This window comes from Podarcis filfolensis (assembly GCF_964270895.1).
Source record: "Podarcis filfolensis genome assembly, chromosome: 10".
In the NCBI taxonomy this organism is placed as follows: Eukaryota; Metazoa; Chordata; class Lepidosauria; order Squamata; family Lacertidae; genus Podarcis; species Podarcis filfolensis.
In genome coordinates, this window is record NC_139612.1 from 74622027 (window position 1) to 74639871 (window position 17845).

General features: G+C 53.0%; 2 protein-coding genes across 10 annotated transcripts in view; one reads left to right on the forward strand and one right to left on the reverse strand.

Annotated features, from left to right (window-relative positions):
- PPP6R2 (protein phosphatase 6 regulatory subunit 2) overlaps window positions 1-17845 on the reverse strand; it is a 1004265-nt gene that overhangs the window by 910910 nt on the left and 75510 nt on the right. The gene's annotated exons all lie outside the window — the stretch shown is intronic.
- The window catches only part of SBF1 (SET binding factor 1), a 45013-nt gene that overhangs the window by 11851 nt on the left and 15317 nt on the right, over window positions 1-17845 (forward strand). For 5 of the 9 annotated variants that reach the window (XM_083572521.1, XM_083572522.1, XM_083572523.1 and 2 more), the window contains exons 2-9: window positions 11377-11462; window positions 15017-15154; window positions 15297-15422; window positions 15809-15919; window positions 16566-16589; window positions 17186-17291; window positions 17425-17557; window positions 17699-17807. In XM_083572521.1, coding sequence (XP_083428647.1) covers window positions 11377-11462; window positions 15017-15154; window positions 15297-15422; window positions 15809-15919; window positions 16566-16589; window positions 17186-17291; window positions 17425-17557; window positions 17699-17807 — 833 coding nt within the window. The remainder of the gene's footprint in view (window positions 1-11376; window positions 11463-15016; window positions 15155-15296; window positions 15423-15808; window positions 15920-16565; window positions 16590-17185; window positions 17292-17424; window positions 17558-17698; window positions 17808-17845) is intronic. The other 4 variants (XM_083572519.1, XM_083572527.1, XM_083572524.1 and 1 more) reach the window with 1 other exon arrangement.

Here is a 17845-nt window from a genome sequence, read left to right on the forward strand (position 1 = left end):
CTTCAGAGTAATGTGCACATGAGAGAAAGGGACTTGTCCATACTGGGACGGGGAGCCCTTTTTAGGTTCACAAAGTCTGCATGCCATTATGGGCCGCCATCTTTGTGCTGCAGTGGGTGGGGCCAGAAGGGAGCAGAGCAGTGGATGTGTGACCCTGACCTTGGAACAGGAGGTTGCATTCTGGCCAGTGGCGTAGCGTGGGGGGTGCCAGGGGTGCCGGCCGCACCGGGCGCAACATCTGGGGGGGGGCGCGAGTCCAGAGGGAAGGGACAAGTTCCTTCCTCCGCCGGGCTCCCCGCCGCCGCCAGCCTTGCGCCCTAGCGCGCGCCCCCCCCCGCCGCCGCCGCTGCGGCTGCGCTCCACTCACTGCTCGCAGGAGGAGCAGCCGCTGCAGCAGCGCCGACGCCGCCACCGACGCCTGGCCGGGCACCGGCAGCCTCCGCACCCCGATGCCGACGCCGGCGCCATCCCCTCGGCCCAGCCACAGGCGGCGGCTGCTTCTGCCGACTGGGAGGGAGGAGAGCTCCGAGGGGCCTCGACGCGCCCTGCCCTCCCCAAAACCCTCCGAGAGGAAGCCGGCGGGCGGGCGAGGGTCTCCCGTCGGAAGGGGGCGCCGCTGGCTCCGGCTCTCAGCGCAAGTCTCAGCCGCGGGGGAGGGGGGGCGAGGACGGAGCTCGGCTGGAAGCCCCCGGACCCGGCCGGGAGGAGGAGAGGCGCTCGCCAAGCCCGGATCTGGAGCGCCTCGGAGCGCGGGCTCCACCTACAGCCCAAGGAGACAAGGGGGCGGGGAGGCGCCCGAGGGGAGGGGGCTTCGGCTGCCTCGGCCCGCGGGGGCTCCGCAAATAATAAATTTAATAAATTCCTGCTGAGCCTTTGGGGGGGTCTTTGGCTCCTTCGCTCGCCCCCAGCCCCAGTGGCGTAGCGTGGGGGGTGCAGGGGGGGCCGGCCGCACCGGCCGCAACATCTGGGGGGGGGCGCGCTCGCACTCGAGTGCTAAAATCCACGGGTTAAGGGGCGCAAATTACTTGCCTTGCCCCGGGTGCTGACAACCCACGCTACGCCACTGATTCTGGCCATGCAGAAGGTGGAGGTTTCCACACAGGCGAACACACCATGTGTATCTCCAGCCAGAGTTAGACCTTTTCCCGCCAGGCAAAATCACTGCAGGTGGGAGGGAGTATGACTTGTGGACAGCCCTGAGGGCCAGATGGAGAGGCCTGGAGGGCCATATATACAGGGCCCTGCTCTATACTCTGTTTAGAAAACTGATCCTGCGGGCTCTGTGAGACCTGAATGGATGCTGTGGGGGTGGAAGGAAAGCAGTTCATGGTCCCCAGCTGCAGGGTTGTTCCATGTTTCTATTGGGTTACGTGAGCTTCGGAGAGCCTGGAAGGCCCGAGTCTCCAGCACTTTCTCTGGCAAGGGCTCCCTCTCTGATCTGTTTAGCATCTTGGAGAGTTGCAGCACGTTCAGCCCAGCTGCATCACTTGGGGGCCCTAAGATCACAGCTGGGGAGGGCGGGTGCTGCTGGGATGGGAGGGCTCCAGGCTGAAGGACCAGTGGCAAAGTTTGTGTTTCTTTAAAAATTATTTTTATTAAAGATTTTCTTGGTTTACAATAGTATATGCCTTGTCTCTTTTTTTCAGGTTGCACAGTCTGTCTTACAAATCGGTTTCATTTGTTGTAAGACTTTATTGTTGGGTACATATAAGGTTGGGGAAGAAGTGGGGGAGAGGAGGAGGTGGGGAGGCTTATATTCTTTTGCATAGTGTCCTTGTGGGGTTTTGTGTCAGCATCAACTGGGTAGGTTCTCTTTTTGCTTATTACATTTCCTTGGTAGTGAGTGGTATGGGGGGGGCAAGTTATCTGTGGTTGTCTGCAATGGGGTTTGTTGCATTTGTGAGGGGGTGGGAGCGCTTGTTGGGTCAGGTAAGCCAGATTGATTCATATTCTGCCAGTGGATTCTTCTTGTTGTCTTGTTGGGCTGGGCCAGTGGGAAAGTTGACTGCTAGCCCACGTCATGGCTGTCTGCTATGTTGCCTGGTCCTTAAGTCACTTATTTAAAGATTGTGTGTGTGCTGTGTCTTACAAGAGAATAAATAAGAAAAGAGTAACTCAAAGGAGGGAGGTAACTGGGTTGTGTAGTATATAGCAGGCATGTCCAACAGGTAGATCACCAGTGGATCACTGGCTGCCCCCAAAGAAGCTCAGCAACTTTGGCTCCCCTAAAAAAAAAGCTCAACATTTTAGTCCTGCACCCCCCCCCAAAATAGGGCTTTCCTTCTCCCTAAAACTTTGACCTGAACCCCCCAAAAGGGGGTAGATCACTGCCAGTTTTTAACTCTGAGTAGATCGCAGTCTCTTGGGAGTTGGCCACCCCTGGTATATAGATTAGTAACCAAATTCCTAGACTTACCATAGACTTATTTTAGGCTACACATGATCAGACAATCCAGGGGTCAAGAATGCCGAGGTCCGAGGTCCCATCATCCCTAGCTAACAGGACCAGTGGTCAGGGATGATGGGAACTGTAGTCCCAAGACAGCTGGAGGGCCAAGTTTGGCCATGCCTGGTTAAACTAACCATAGTTAATGTTAACCACAGTTTATCAGGCTGGATGATACAACAGACCGTGGTTAGCAAGACGCAGGAGTAGAGGCACATGAGGGAAGGAGGGGGCCTGACACTCTGTGTGGATCATTCTATGCTAGATGTGTTGCTTAGACGTGGCCTTGGTGTTAGTCAGCCTATGAACTGTGAAATCAGGGCCACTCCTCCTGTGTTTTGTGTTGGTCCTGCACCAAGAGGGTCATGCTAGGGTGAGGAAGGGCTGCAGTTCAGGGGCAGAGCCTCTGCTTTGCTTGCAGAACATCCCAGGTTCAATCTCCAGCATCTCACAGCAGGACTGGAAGATAATGCCTGTCTGAAATCCCAAAGAGCTGCTGCCAGTCAGTGTAGACACTACTGAGCTAGATGGACCAGTGGTCTGACTTGGCATAAGGCAGCTGCTTGTGTTGCCTTTCACCTCCCCTGCGCTGTTGAGCTGGTGGTAGGAGGCTATCAGGATGGTGGGAGCTGCGTGAGCCACATTTCCTCTCTCAAAGCTGTCCTCGGTTGGGCAGATGGAGAGAAATGGACTCCTTGCCTACACTGGATTGGCAGAGCCTGTGGCTTGCTCTGCATCATCTGGCCTCCTTGGTAGCTGTGAGTGGAGGCGGTTGGTGTCATTTCAGCCTCTGTTTGTGTCAGGGCCTGTTTAGATTTCCAGCACCCAGAGAGACTGAAGCAGGCCGTGTGCTTCAGAGCGTTTTGCGACCAGCTCTCTTGTCATGGCGGGTTATGAGTATGACTGGGTTCCCTCTTGAGTCTCCCCCTTCCTAGGCTGAGAGCTCTGCTCAGCCTTCGCTTGAACCGTGCAGGCTGAAGCTGTTTGGCTGGTGAGATTTCTCCGTGGACGTTGCAGCCTTTTGCATGTGTGACTTCAGGGAGGAAGCTGAGTTGCACCAGTTCCCGGGCCCTGCAAGAAGTTCTGACCCTTTTTGGCAAACCACACCCACCTGTCAGTCATCTGCCACCATAAAACATCTGGCACCAAGATCTGCTATCTTCATTTTAGAAAATGTTTTGCATTCAGAAAATACACTAGCAAAGTACAGAAACTGAACATATAAATAACACAGAACAGGATATTAAAGCAAAACCCCACAAGAATAAGACTGTAGAAATAAAATGGGCTCATTTTCGAAATGGCTGGGGAGAAACATTTGAAGCTAGCACTTTTGGGGCATGCTTCACTCCTGTGGGAAGAGTGTGCCAGAGAGGGGAGGCTTGTGCTCAGATCACAGCATGCTTTCCTGCAGGGGCATGTGGCACTGAGCCTTTATCAGCCTTTGGCAGTGACATGGACAATATATGGCGGGGGGGGGGGCGCTGTTTGTGGCAGCTGCTTTGGCAGTAGACCCAGCCAATGATGTGAGCTTTATTCAGCTGAGAATTCCCACCTACCCTCCTCCTGGCCCTGGCAGCCAGCCTGATCTAGTATGAGGAACATACCCAGGTGGTGGAAAGAACAGGAAATCTGTGTCACTTCTGTACAACCTCCAGACACAATTCTCGAAAAATGCCAAATCATAGAATCGTGGAATATGATATTCAAATATCTAAAGGGAAATGAAGCAAGCTTGTTTTCTCCTGCTCTGATGGATTCATCAAGTTACAAGAAAGGAGATTCCAGCTAAACACCAGGAAGAACCTTCTGACCATCAGAGCTGTTGGACAGTGGAATGGTCTCCCTTGGGAGGGGGTGGACTCCTCTTCCTGGGAGGTTTTTAAGCAGGCTTGGATGGCCACCTGCATGGATGCTTTAGCTGAGATTCCTGCACTGCTGGGGGTTGGATGACCCTTGGGGTTCCCTGCAACTCTATGATTCTCCTCAGAAGGTCCCAAGTTCAATCTGGAACGGCATCTCCAGGTAGATCTAGGGATGTTCCCTGCCTGAAACCCTGAAGAGGCTACCAGTCATTGGGCCAGGGGTAGTGAACTGGATCTGGCTGGTGGGCTGGATCCTTGTCTCCCCCATCCACTACCTGTCAATCGCTTGACAACCTGTCTTTTGCTATGTGGATGGTCAGATTTTTTCCTCCATGAACTTCCCTTTGTCCCAGGGCTTGCAACCATTGTGCCTGGGGCTTTGCAGGCGCTGCCCATCAGCTGATCAGGAGTGACAGTTGTAGGGCAGGGGGTGTGGCTTAGTAAGGGCAAACTGGGCAGCCCTGGGAACCCTTAGTAGGGTCCCACTTCTGGGGCAGGCAGTGCTGGGCTAAGTGGAGAAGCTGGTTGAGTTGTTTTTAATTTAGTGATCGTATCCCTGTAATATTGGGTTGGGGCTGGGGTTGTTGTTTTTCTTTTGGTTATATATCTTGTGGTTTTATATTTTGATTTTGTTCTGTGAACCACCCTGAGACCTCTGGGTTTAGGGTGATATATAAATGGTGAGGATGAGGATGATGATAAATACAGTAAACCTCGGTTTTTGGACATCTTGGCTGTCGAATGTTTCGGAAGCCGAATGCTGAAAACCCAGGAGTGAATGCTTCCGTTTTCGAACATGCTTCGGTAGTCGAATGGCTTCCAAGGCGCACTTCTCAATTTCCCCCATTGAACTTGCCGACAGCCCTTTGATCCTCGGTTTTCGAACGTTTGAGGTTCCACTGTAATAATAAATGAAGGATGGGAAGGAAATCAAATGAACAATAAATAACCCAATAAGTGTCATTCTTTGTGTAAGACAGTTTCCTGTGTGCGCAAAGTGATCTGTTTGAAGTGATTGGCATATGTATGTAGAATCACAGAATCGTAGAGATGGAAGGGACCCTGAGGGTCATCTAGTCCAGCCCCCTGCAATGCAGGAGTCTCAACTCAAGCATTCATATGTATATGTATATTAAGCTTATAATGTGCTTGTAGTTTCATATGTTTTGTGTTTGTGTGTGAAAATGTTTATGGAAAAGATTCGTTGTTGAGTTTTGCAATATTACCTTATTTTTATAAGTAAGTAAATACAAATTAATGCTTTAACATCAAATAATAGAAAGGTAGAATCCTTTGAAGGTGACTTGGTAACTGCAATTAATCCAGAATGCAGCTGCCAGGCTAGTGACTGGGAGTGGCCACCTGGACCATATAACACACACCCTAAAAGACCTACATTGGCTCCCAGTACGTTTCTGAGCACAATTCAAAGTGTTGCTGCTGACTTTTAACTCTCTAAATGGCTTTGGCCCTGTATGTTTGAAGGAGCATCTCCACCCCCATTGTTCAGTCTGGACACTGAGGTCCAGCTCCGAGGGTCTTCTGGTGGTTCCCTCATTGTGAGAAGTGAGCTTACAGGGAACCGGGCAAAGGGCCTTCTCGGTGGTGGCACCCGCCCTGTGGAACGCCCTCCCACCAGATGTCAAAGAGATGACCAATTATACTACCTTCTGTAGACATCTGTATTGGGACTCTTAATGTCTGATGTATCGTGTTTTATATTCTGTTGGAAGTCACCCAGCATGGCAGGGGCAACCCAGTCAGATGGGCAGCGTACAAGTACAATGGAACCCCTACTCACAACCACAATCCATTCTGGAGGCCCGTCCTTATGGCGAAACGGGTTGCTGGGAGAGGCGCCTGTGTGCGCAGGCATGGGTGGCAGTTGCCCGCTTCTGCACATGCGCGAACGGCGGCAAACCTGTCGGTTTCTTCTGGGTTTGCCACGGTCACAACTTGGAATATCTGCGAGTTGAGGCGGTTGTAAGTAGAGGTTCTACTGTAATTAGTAATAGTCATAGTGATAGTAATATTTATTGTTATTATCCTTCCCAATAAATTTCCTTTAAGCACAACAGACAGCTATGCAGGACAGTCCACATCCTGGCCCTGCGGAGGGAGGACTTCCCCAAAGAGGCTGGCAGGCGCGAGTGTGTTGTTTCCTCTCTGCTGGGCTTCTGGAGGAGGTGCCTCCAGTGAAACCTCAGGCACAATTCCTCTCTTCCCCTGCCCAGCCCAACATCCCAGTATGCAAATGCACATCTGAGGCCTAATGGGCTGGCAGTAAGAGCATTTCAGGGCCCCTCCTAACCAGCGCAACCAGTGTCAGCAGCGGAGACAATGCGCACCCTGTTCCCTCCTTGCTGAGTGATGGAACGGACCTTCAAAATAATAGCCTGCCTATGGGAGAAGAAGAACAACAACTGTGCTGTGTGCCAAGTGGCTGAGAACTGGATCTGGCCCACTCCTCCATGGGCCAGGTTGGGGTCGGCCAGGCCAGTTGCTCCTGGCAACACATCCATTGAGCCCCCCAAGGCCCCCTTGGTGCCTCGGCCTTTCTGCTGCATGGGCAAAGCCTGGCTGCTGGCTCAAACCAAAGGCCCACCCAGCCCAACATCCAGTTCTCACAGTGGCCAAGACCCTGGAAGCCCCAAGCAGGACCTGAGTGCAAACAGCGCACTTTTCTGCTCACAACCCCCAGCGACTGTGTTCAGAGGCCTCCCTCCTGCCTCTGGTGCTGGAAGAAATGCAGAGCCATCACGATTGGAAGCCTTTGGTGGCCTGATCCAGACACATGAATTGGTTCACCCCTTGGAAAGCCATCCAAGTTGGTGGTCATTGCTGCATCTTGTGGTAACCAAGTCCCTAGTTTAGGTCTGTAAAGAAATCCTTCCTTTTTCCTTGCCCTGCATCTCGCCCCGTTCAGCTTCATTGGGTGGTCCCGCTGGGTTCTCATATGATGAGAGCTAGAAAAACACCTTCCTATCCAATTTCTCCACACAGCACCTCTATCATTCCCACCTTTACTCATTGAGTTATCCACCAAAACCCCCACGTTTTATTTTGTCAGCTCAGCCTCCATCAGAATATGTGAGGTTGGCATTATTTTGCTCCAATGTACATCACTTTACACTTGCCTTAGCTGAGCCACATTTGACATTTTACTCCCTTTTCAGTCAGCTTGTTGTGACATCATTGTTCATGAAGAATGCCAGCTGCCTAATGAAAGTCGGCTCTTTCCACTAAGCTGGTCTTTAAGGCACTGTAGGATGTATTGCGTGCTAGTTCTTTTTATAGTAAACCTATTGAAACCCATCAAGAAGGCTGATCGCCGAAGAATGGATGCTTTTGAATTATGGTGCTGGAGGAGACTCTTGAAGAGTCCCATGGACTGCAAGAAGATCAAACCTCTCCATTCCTAAGGAAATCAGCCCTGAGTGCTCACTGGAAGGACAGATCCTGAAGCTGAGGCTCCAAGACTTTGGCCACCTCATGAGAAGAGAAGATTCCCTGGAGAAGACCCTGATGTTGGGAAAGATGGAAGTCACAAGGAGAAGGGGGCGACAGAGGATGAGATGGTTGGATAGTGTTTTCGAGGTTACCAGCATGAGTTTGACCAAACTGCGGGAGGCAGTGGAGGACAGAGGTGCCTGGCGTTCTCTGGTCCAGGGGGTCACGAAGAGTCGGACACGACTAAACGACTAAACAACAACAACAATTGAAATTAGGTTTCTGTTACTAGCATCAATTTCCGTGGGTCTCCTTAGCTGCTTGGATCAGTCAGGGCGACCCCTTGCCCCTCTTGGCCAATATAAACTAGGACAGAGGGGGCAACTGGTTGGGCTGGGGAGGTCATTGATGCCTCCTTGTGACAGGGGGTGGTCTCTGCTTGCTTGAAGAAGGCAGTGGTGAAACCACTCCTCCCTGGATTTGGAAAATCAAAGTATTTACCTGCCAGTTGCTAATCTCCCCTTCTTGGGCAAGTTATTGAGCAGGTGGTTGCAGATCCTTTTCAGTTGGGGTTTTGGCACAGAAACTGCTTTGCTGACCCTGTGTGATGAGCTCTGTTGGGAGAGAGATGGGGGGAATGTGTTGATTCTTCTCAGTCTCTTGGTGGCTTTTGAATCCATTGATCATGATATCCTTCTGGAGCAGTTTTCCGAGTTAGGGGTGGGTGGCACTGCTTTATGGTGGTTCCAGTCCTACTTGAAGGTGTTGCTTGGGGAATGTTCTTTAGCCCCATGGAGCCTTCAATGTGGGGTTCCCCATGATTCGATTTTATCTCCTGTGCTGCTAAACATCTACATGAAACCGCTGAGTGGGGTCATCTGGAGTTTTAGAGTATGTTGTCAGCAATAAACATAGCTTGGCTTCTCCTTTACAACTGCAGACGTGGCAGTGGAAATGCTGGACCATTGTCTTGCCTTGGGAACGGACTGGATGAGAGCCACCAAATGGAAGCTCAGTCCACATCCGATGGAGGCACTGCTAGTAGAAGGTTCCCTGGACCATTTGGATGGGAGGTTGCCTGCTCTTGATGGAGTTACACTCCCTCCGAAGGAGCGGCTATGTTGATTGGGGATCCTTCTGTTCCCTTTGGCTGGTGAACCAGCTGCACCCCTATCTGGACAGGGTTAGCTGAACTTTTGTCTACACTCTGGTAACCTTTAGGCCAGATTAATGCAACATGTTATACATGCCACTGTGTCTGAATACAGTTTGGAAACTTCAGCTGGTGCAGAATTTGGTGACCAGGTTGCTCACTGGACAAGATGGTTTGAGCCTATGACATGGATCCTGGCCTGACTGCACTGGCTGCCAATTAGTGCTGTTTTTGACCTATAAAGCCTTAGATGGCTCAGGTCCCTAATACCTCAAACTGGGCGGGGAGGGCATTGTTTTTGTTTGTTGCTAGGGCATGTATTTTTGTGTCACTGCCCTGTGATGAAGGGTGGTATAGAAATTTAATAAAGCAAAGCAAAGCAGAACGAACAACCTGGTGTGTTTGCTGCCACAGAACTGGGCTGCCTCTTCTGGAATTTGAACACAGTGCAGGTATCTGAAGAAAGTATGTGCAGTATGTGCTCTGAGCACTGTTTAATGCAGCCTTTTCTACAAGTAGGCATTGCTGGCCATCGTTGCCAGGCCTGACTCTGCCCAGCAGGAACACAGGACCACACTGGGAACTGGGAGCCTCCAGGCTGTGAGTCCTCGCCAGCCAGTGGTTGGAGAGGTCTCTGTTTATTCCTGCTTGCGGTGTCTTTCCCCTTTGGACCAGGAGAGCCTATAAGTAGCATCTCTTGGCTTGCTTAGTCCTTGAAATAGAGCTGTGGGCGGCTGGTGGGAAGAGGAGGGCCCAAAATAGTCCTGCAGAGGGAGACACCCTGCAGGTCCCAAGCCCAGCTGCCCATCTATTGCTGGCCTTGGCATCAGGCAGCCCTTGGCTTTGGCATCCCAAACCCAAGCAACAACTGAAGTTATCTTCAGTGGGTATTTGAGAACGCAGCTGGATTTGCTGTTGTGCAGGTTCCTGTCCCTGAGTCTGGTGTGTAATTAGAGGGGCAAGTTTCCCTGACAAAATCTGGGCCTTGAGTGCCTCAGCTGGTGGGATGGCCGGGCATCACAAGTGCTTCCTCTGAGCTGTGACTTGTGCAAGACCCTCCAGCCATGCCCCTCCCCCTGCACTGCCTTCTGCCAGAGATGTCCCAGTTGGTGCTGGTTAGTGAGGAGCTGTTAGGAGGGCTGAAGCATGGAAAGCAAGGCCAGCATTTGAATTTCAAAGGGCCGGTTTGAGAGCTAAAGCAGCTAATTAAAGAGGGATCATATTCCAAGGAACTGGCACTGTTGAGCATGAAGACAACTGTTTCTTTAAAGGTTGCCTGGGTGGCAACAGCCTGAGAACCGGGAAAGGCAGGATCCGAAAGGGGACAGAAATGGGAAATAGGTTTGGGTATTCAGGAGGCTGGTGTAGATTTTACAACACATGTCTGTAGTGTTCTCAAGTCATTATAGTATAACATAATGAAGAAGCTGGCGTTTCTAAATTATGGAAATCTAGAGAGTGGGAGTGAGCAGTAGAAGCATGTTTGAGGGTGACAGAGGTGGAATGTACACACATATAAAAAACTGTGAAAATGCTTGTTTAAATAATGTTTTGAAAAATATATTGAATTAGCCATAGCTCACCGTCACTATCTAGTGTCACATTTGTTTATTGCACTTTACAACACACTTAAACCGTTTTATTTGCAGCTGTAAAGCTGAGCCCGGAGAGACAAACGCAGTATTCATGGTGATTTTCCTGTGTTTTTTGAACTTTACCCAGGTGTGTCTTTTTCCACCTGTGGAGGAAGTGTGTGTGGCAAGCAATTGAATCTGTCTTTGGGGGGTGGCAATGTTTTCCCTAGGCCATAGCTTTACAAGCTGTGTGTCATGTGACACGTTAGTGTGTCGGCTGCAGTGTGTAGGTGTGTTGTGCGAACGCTCCCGGCGTTCCTCCTGGGGCTGAAAAAGGGTTAGTTTAACCTCTGGTTTGATAGTAAAACTGAATTGCTGTGTCATGAAATGATGCATGTCTAAAAAGTGTGTCACCAGCATGAAAAGTTTGGGAAGCTCTGCCCTAGGTCTTGTCTCACCAGCCTTGCCATGTTCAAGGGAGCCAGGTGAGGTCAGGGCCTGGCTCCCACCCAGGCAGAGGGGGCTCTTGAGCTGCCCTCTGCTGATCCAGACTCCTGACTGAGTTTACAGGCTTTTTATGGTCTGCCTACTTAAGAGTAAGGGGGAGGCAGTATCAGTGATGGAATTCGGGGTTCTTGCGCACCATTTCCACTGCAGGAGTGCGGGCCTTGTCTTCTGCAGACTCCCTCCTTCCTTGTCTTCTTCCATGTTGAGGGTGGTTGCACCAGCAGTGAGGAAGGGAGAGGCCAGGGACAACCTTTCCATCAGAGCCGTGTCTGCTGTGCTCTCTGGCTCTAGGGCCAGGAGCCGCCTCTTGGACTCAACAGCTTCTTGCGTGCTCTGGTCCTGCTCATGTCTGAAGCTTCTTGTTTGCCTCCTCGTTTGCAGGGAGTGGAGATGGCCAGGGGCAGATCCTGCAGCGCTTTCCAGAGAAGGACTGGGAGGACAACCCTTTCCCCCAAGGCATTGAACTGGTGAGTGGGGGGCTGAGGGCGGCTGCAGATCCCAGAGTCTGGCATTCCCAGATCTCAGCTCTGTCCTCCCCATCTCACGGCATACAGTGGGTTTAAGGGAAACAGGAGCAGCAGTTGGCACCGGGGTTGGTGGGCTGCAGCTTCCTTTTTATTGTTATTGTTATTATTATTATTTGTGCATTTTCCAGAATTTGATATATACGGCTTACAGATATTCTACCGTACTTTGCTGTGTATAGCACGCCCCCATGTATAAGACACCCTCTATTTTGGGGGATTAAAAATTAAGAAAATGGGGGGAGATTGCCCAGAGTTGTGGAGCTTTTTTTAAGGGGGGAATGCCAATAATCACTCAACTGCCTGCCCGACGCTAGCACTCGCACGTGTCACAACAGCCTCCTAACGTCTGTCCCCTCGCCAGCAGAAGCAGCCTATTGCTCACCCAATTGCTGCAGCAACATCCAGTCAACACCAACCCTTGCGTCAGACACCAATAACACGCTCCAGACCATCTCCGGCTTGCGCAAACAATCACACGTCCCCCATAGGCACAACCCATGTATAAGACGACCCCCAAATTTAAACATAGTATTTCAATAAAAAACCTAGTCTTATACACGGAAAAGTACGGTATCTCTTATCTCAAAACTTCCCATCCCATCCCTCTGTGGTTTCCTAGTTGTTCCTAGTTATGCTGCATATCTTCTTACATCAACCATTTTCAGTTTAGAACCTAGTTGTTGTTTCTGCTTCTCACATATCTAGTCCTACCTGAAGATTTAATTGACCATTGTACCTCTTTAAATGTTCTCCAAAGAGATCAAGATTAGAAATGGATAAGGGAGGAGTGGAAATACCTTATGCTGCATGCAGCTTCCTTTGTGCCTGACCACTGGCCATGCTGGCTGGAGAGGTGAAGCCCATCAGTGTCTGTCCTTGGAGCTGTACAGATAAAGCCTGTCGCTAGGCCAGGCTCTTGAAAGCCCTCCTCCTCCTCCTCCTCCTCCTCCTCCTCCTCCTCCTCCTCTTCCTCCTCCTCTTCCTCCTCCTCCTGCCTAATACCAGCCCTGAGCCCCCACTGAGCCTCTTTTTTGGTCCAGAGATGCCTCTCCAGCTTTGCGAATGTTCTTCTCATCATCGTGTCACAAAACCAAAGAGTGGCAGGCCCAAGTCTTATCTGTCCTCACCCCCATGGGCTAGCCCACCTGCTTGTCAATCAAATGATTATGACATCAAATTATTGTCATGTGGTTTGTTCCACCCACCTGCCAAAGGTTGCCCTGAAACCACCTTGGAAGACAACTTCCCCGTTTTTAATGCAAACAGCTTGGTCTCCTGGAGGAAGGGGGCTGGGGCTGGGGCTGGGGCTGGGGGCTTGCTTTGCTTCTGGAGCAGAAAGTGTTCTGTCTTGAACTGGAAGGGCAAAGCTCTGTTTTAACAGCAGTTCCAATGCAAATCACTTCATACTGCAGTTCCCTCTGCCCATTGGGTGACTGGCAGTGGGAGTGCACTGGGCTCTAGCATACCTTAAGCCTTTGTAGCCACATCAGTTCCTGACCCACACCTGGTGTCACCTGTGACGGCAGGTAGGCCTGGACCTGAGCCCAAGAGCATTGTCCTCCCCTGCAGTTTCTAGCAACCGGTGTTCAGAAGCATTTCTTCCTCTGCCTGGAGGGCACAGCATAGCCATTGAGGCAAGTAGCCATTGGTAGCCCTCTCTTCTTCAATGAATTTGCCTAATCCTCCTTTAAAGCTGTCCAAGCTGGTGGCCATCCCTGCCTGGGGACGCCAGTTTTGCTGGCAGATTTCAAGCCACCTCCTTCAGGGTGCAGAAAACGGAGTGACATTTCATAAATGGTTGACGTTAGCCCATTACTTCATCTTTGTATTTAGTCTCTTGCAGTTCAAGCTAATAGTTTGAAATGTTACAACTGAGTTTTGAAATAAAGTTTTGAAAATTAAGGAGATGGGAAGCAATGTTAGGTCTGAGTGGTTGCGGAAAGGTTACAGATCAGAAGGAGATTAAGCTCCCCTCTTCCTTTAAGCTGAAATCTTTGCTTGCTCCAGTTGATTCACATATATGAGGGAACGGAAGCATTGTTCTCCCTCAGAGAGACAGGCAGGCTTTCTCCACACCTTTTGGCTTTGGGCTAACCATAACAAACCAAAAAGCCCCATTATCACTTCATACACTTTCAGAGCAGGGAGCTCTTTGTCACCATCATTGTCTTGCCAGCGGGATTTGGTTAGGCTTCTTTGCGGATTATTCCTTCTCTTCCTTACCAACATTTTCTGTACTTTAAACACAAACAGAAGGCTTTCACATTTTTCTCCATCACCCGTGACGCGTAGCAGCTCTCTATACAGTGGTACCTTGGGTTACAAATGCTTTGGGTCACAAACACTTCGGGTTACAAACTCCGCTAACCCAGAAGTAGTACCTCAGGTTGTGAACTTTGCCCCAGGATGAGAACGGAAATCACGCGCTGGTGGCGTGGCGACAGTTTTGGGTTACAAATTACAAATTAAGTTTGTAACCCAAGCTACCACAGTATTTGTGTCCACAATGTTTGCATTTTAGTGGCAGTTGAGATCATAAGGATTCTATTCCAGCTGCTGAATTAGGGCAGCTCTTCCTGAGTCTTATTCCTCGGATGCCAGCTTGTAGGCCACACAACCTACCGTGCTCTTCCACGTTTGCCAGTCTTCCATCCCAAGGCTGTCTGCCTCAAGCCCTTCCTTTCTCTGGCTGCCCCTCCCTGCTGGCTGTGGGCATTGGCAAGAGGGACACGGGAAACACTCTCTGTGGCTTGGCTGAACTCAGGAAGGCTTTGTGGCTGCATCTCCAGCCCTGAACAGTCTGTGCCGAGGGGCCTGGGACGGTTTGCCTTCCACGATACTCTGCTGGGTACTGCTTATTTCTGTTGCTGCCCTGGTGGAGGGAAGACAGGGAGGAGGGACGGGTTGCTGGAGGCAGCACGGTGGGTGGGGTGGGTTTCCCGTCTTGGGCCAGGCTTGCGAGGGGATGGGCAGGTGTGGGCTGGTGTCTGCTGCACCTGCAGTGTGCCCCGGAGGGTGGGGCCGGCCGGCCTGGTGTCACAGCCAGCTGAGGACGCCTGGCGTTGGCCTTGCCCAGGAGTGGGGCAGACAGAAAGAGCTTTCTGGGGTGCAGCCACCACTCCCAAGTCCTCCTGGGAATCTGGGCTTGCCTGTCTGTGGGCAAACCCCTCAGCGCCTTTTTCAGACTTGCTTTGGGAGCTTCCTTGTGAGTAAGTAATATGTTTAGGGGACACCCCTGCCCCGCCCTCTGCAAGCCCTGTACGGGAAATGGAGAACCTCTGGCTAGGGGCCATGGAGTTTGCATCCTGTCTCTGAAGGTGAACAAAGGGCGCAGGCTGGCTTCTCCTCTGCCTCTTGGCTCCAGGGGGCGGCCGTGGGGCTCTGCTTGGTTGGGGACCAGGGGTCTGGGGCTCCTGCAGGGATGGGGCATCCTGAGCCCCCCTGCACTGGGAAGAGAGGCCTGCTCAGCTGCCTCCTTGCCTTTGCTCTTGCAGTTTTGCCAGCCAAGCGGGTGGCAGCTCTTCAGTGAGAGAAACCCCCCAACCTTCTTCATTGCTGTCCTGACCGACATCAACTCGGAGCGGCATTACTGTGCCTGCTTCACCTTCTGGGAGGCGGTTGAGAGCAGCCAGGTAAGAGGGGGGCAGCGGGCTTCCCTGGGTCTTTGCGGCTCCGAGGATGAGCCCCACAAAGCGTGATGGGCAGTGGCACCAGCCTTGTGCAGGCGGTTGCCCTCAGCCAGCCGGACTGCCTGACCCCTTTCTCTCCTGCCAGCTGCAGAACCACCTGAGGAACGAGGAGGAGGAGGGGGAGGTGGCCGCCCTCATCCAGCCAGCCCAGCTCTTCGCCCCAAAGAGTTTGGTGCTCGTCTCCCGCTTGGACCACGCAGAAGTCTTCCGGGTAAGGTTGGGGGGGGGGGGCATTGGAGGCCAGAGAAGCCTCTGCCTGGGGGACTCCACCATGGGCCAAGCCCTCTGCTCCTCTGCTCCCTGAGTGGCCGGCCCATGGCCTCCCAGGCACTGCCCGCCAGGGGCAACTGATGGGAAGGGCTGGCCATGCGGAGTCCTTCCATGTGGAGCCGCCATTTCTTTGCTCTCTTTATAGCTCTGCTCCTAAACGGCACAGAAGGTGAAGCTGCCTCCTGGCCCTTTCTTCTGCCTTGCGGCTGAAGCTCTCCTGGCAGCGGCGGGGGGGTGGGGGGCTCCCTATTTTGAGCAGGTCTCTTCTTGCTTTTGTCCCTGGCCAATGACCCACCAGAATGCCAACTTATCCTGTTTCACTTGCAGAACTGCCTGGGGCTGGTTTACACCATCTTTGTGGACGGACTGAACACCTCCCTGGAGACTGTCATTGGGAGCCTTCTGACCTGCACCATCCCCATCACAGGAGGTGCCCAGGTGGGTTCCTGATGCCCCCTGCCATTTCCTCTAGGCAAGATGGAGCCCTGTGAGTGCTGGGGAGCAGGCCCCACCCGGCCCCTCCAGCACCGTGGCCTGATGTGGCCAGGGGTCCCAAGCAGCCGACTGCTGAGCTCCAAGGGGAGGTTAGGTCGAGCTCCCTCGCTTGCTTGGGCTGCCCAGGATGGAGCCTCCTCTCTGCTTGGTGCTCTGTCCTGCTTCTTGTGTATCGCAGGGAGCGATCAGGCGAAAGAGACCTGGCTGGAGAGGGGCAGTGCCTTTCAAGCAGCTGGCTGGGTGAGCTCTTCCCAGGCCCCTCAGCCCTCTCCCTGGCAAGGGGCTGAGACCTCTTCTGATCCCAGCTTGCCAGGCGCCCTGTGGGCAGGGAGAGCTTGCACAGCTGGCAGCATGCTGGGAGGATGGTTCTGGCTTTGTGGATCCTGCTCCAAGCTGGCTGGGCAGCCCGTGCCTCTCCTGGCTCTCTTGTGGGGTGCCCCTTGTGCTCTTGGCTTGCTGTGTCCTGCTTGGCGTGCTGCCTCTCCCTCTCGTGTGGCTGTCTGCCTGTCTGCCCGCCCGCTGCCCGCCTGTCCGTCTGCTGCACCGTGTTTCTAATTTTCTGTGCTGTTTCTGTCTGTCTCTATCTCAGCCTGACACGGAGGACGAAGGAGCGGTATGCACAACTTTTCTCTCCTCGGGGCTGCCTCCTTCTTTAGGAGGAGGAGGCGTTTTGGGGGCTGAGGTGGTGCTGCTTCAGTGTGTCCCTCTCCGGAAAGATCAGCGCACAGCTCTCTCTGGCCCTTGGTGTGGGGCAGTGCCTACGAGTTGGGGGGGGCAGGAACTGAGAGAGAACAGAAAAGAAGGGGAGAAGAGCAAGGGTCCTGCCGGGGGGGGGGCAAGGCTTCATCGGCCAGCCTTGAATGCCGAGTCCACAGCCCAGCACCTGTTTCACATGTAGGCTGACAAGGTCCTTCTCCAGTGCCTGGACATATGTGCCACCATCTGCCTGTCCTCTTCTCTGTGTCTCTTTGTCCGTCTCTCTTTCTCACTGTCTCCTTGGTGCAAGTGCTCTTCAGCCCAGGCTTTGAGAGCCCCTTCCTGGCAGCGGGCCTGCAGTTGGCCCTGGGGGCAGGCAGCTCCCTCCCCATGTGCCCCACTTGGGGGAGGGGTTTCTTGGGGGGGGCTTCCTGCCAGTCTGCCTTCTGGAGCCCAGGTCTTCTGCTGGGCCATCCCTGACTGACCGCTGGGGATTGTGTTTGTCTCTTCCAGAGGACAATCTCTCTGGGCGCAGGTGACAGGCAGGTGATTCAGACGCCCATCAACGATTCCCTTCCCATCAGCAACTGCAGCGTGGCCCTGCTCTTCCGACAGCTCGGTGAGACCCTCCTCCGGCCACTTGGGAGGGTGTCCATGTCTCTGGAGAGTGGTGGGGCCCTGGCCGGGCCTTGGGCGCAGGGCCGGCCCAGCTGGGAGAGGCCTCTCCAACTCCTTCCTTCCTTCCCTTCCAGGGATCACCAACGTGCTGTGCCTCTTCTGCGCGGCCCTCACAGAGCACAAGATCCTGTTTCTCTCCAGCAGTTACCAGAGGCTGACAGACGCCTGCCGGGCCCTGCTGGCCCTCCTCTTCCCCCTGAAGTACAGGTGAGCGAAGGGAGCTGCGGGCGCCAGGAGCAGCCGCTGGCTCACCTGCAGGGAGGGTGGGGGAGGGGAGGGGGCTCCCTGGAGAGGGGTGCCTTTCGTTGCCACGTCTGCCGGCCTGCATTGGTGCTTTCTTGGTTCCAGCTTCACGTACGTGCCCATCCTGCCCGCTCAGCTCTTGGAGGTCCTCACCACGCCAACCCCTTTCATAATTGGCGTGAGCTCCATCTTCCAGGCAGAGACACAGGAGCTGGTGAGTCCCTGAGCTCAGCAGAGGGAAGCGGGGAAGGA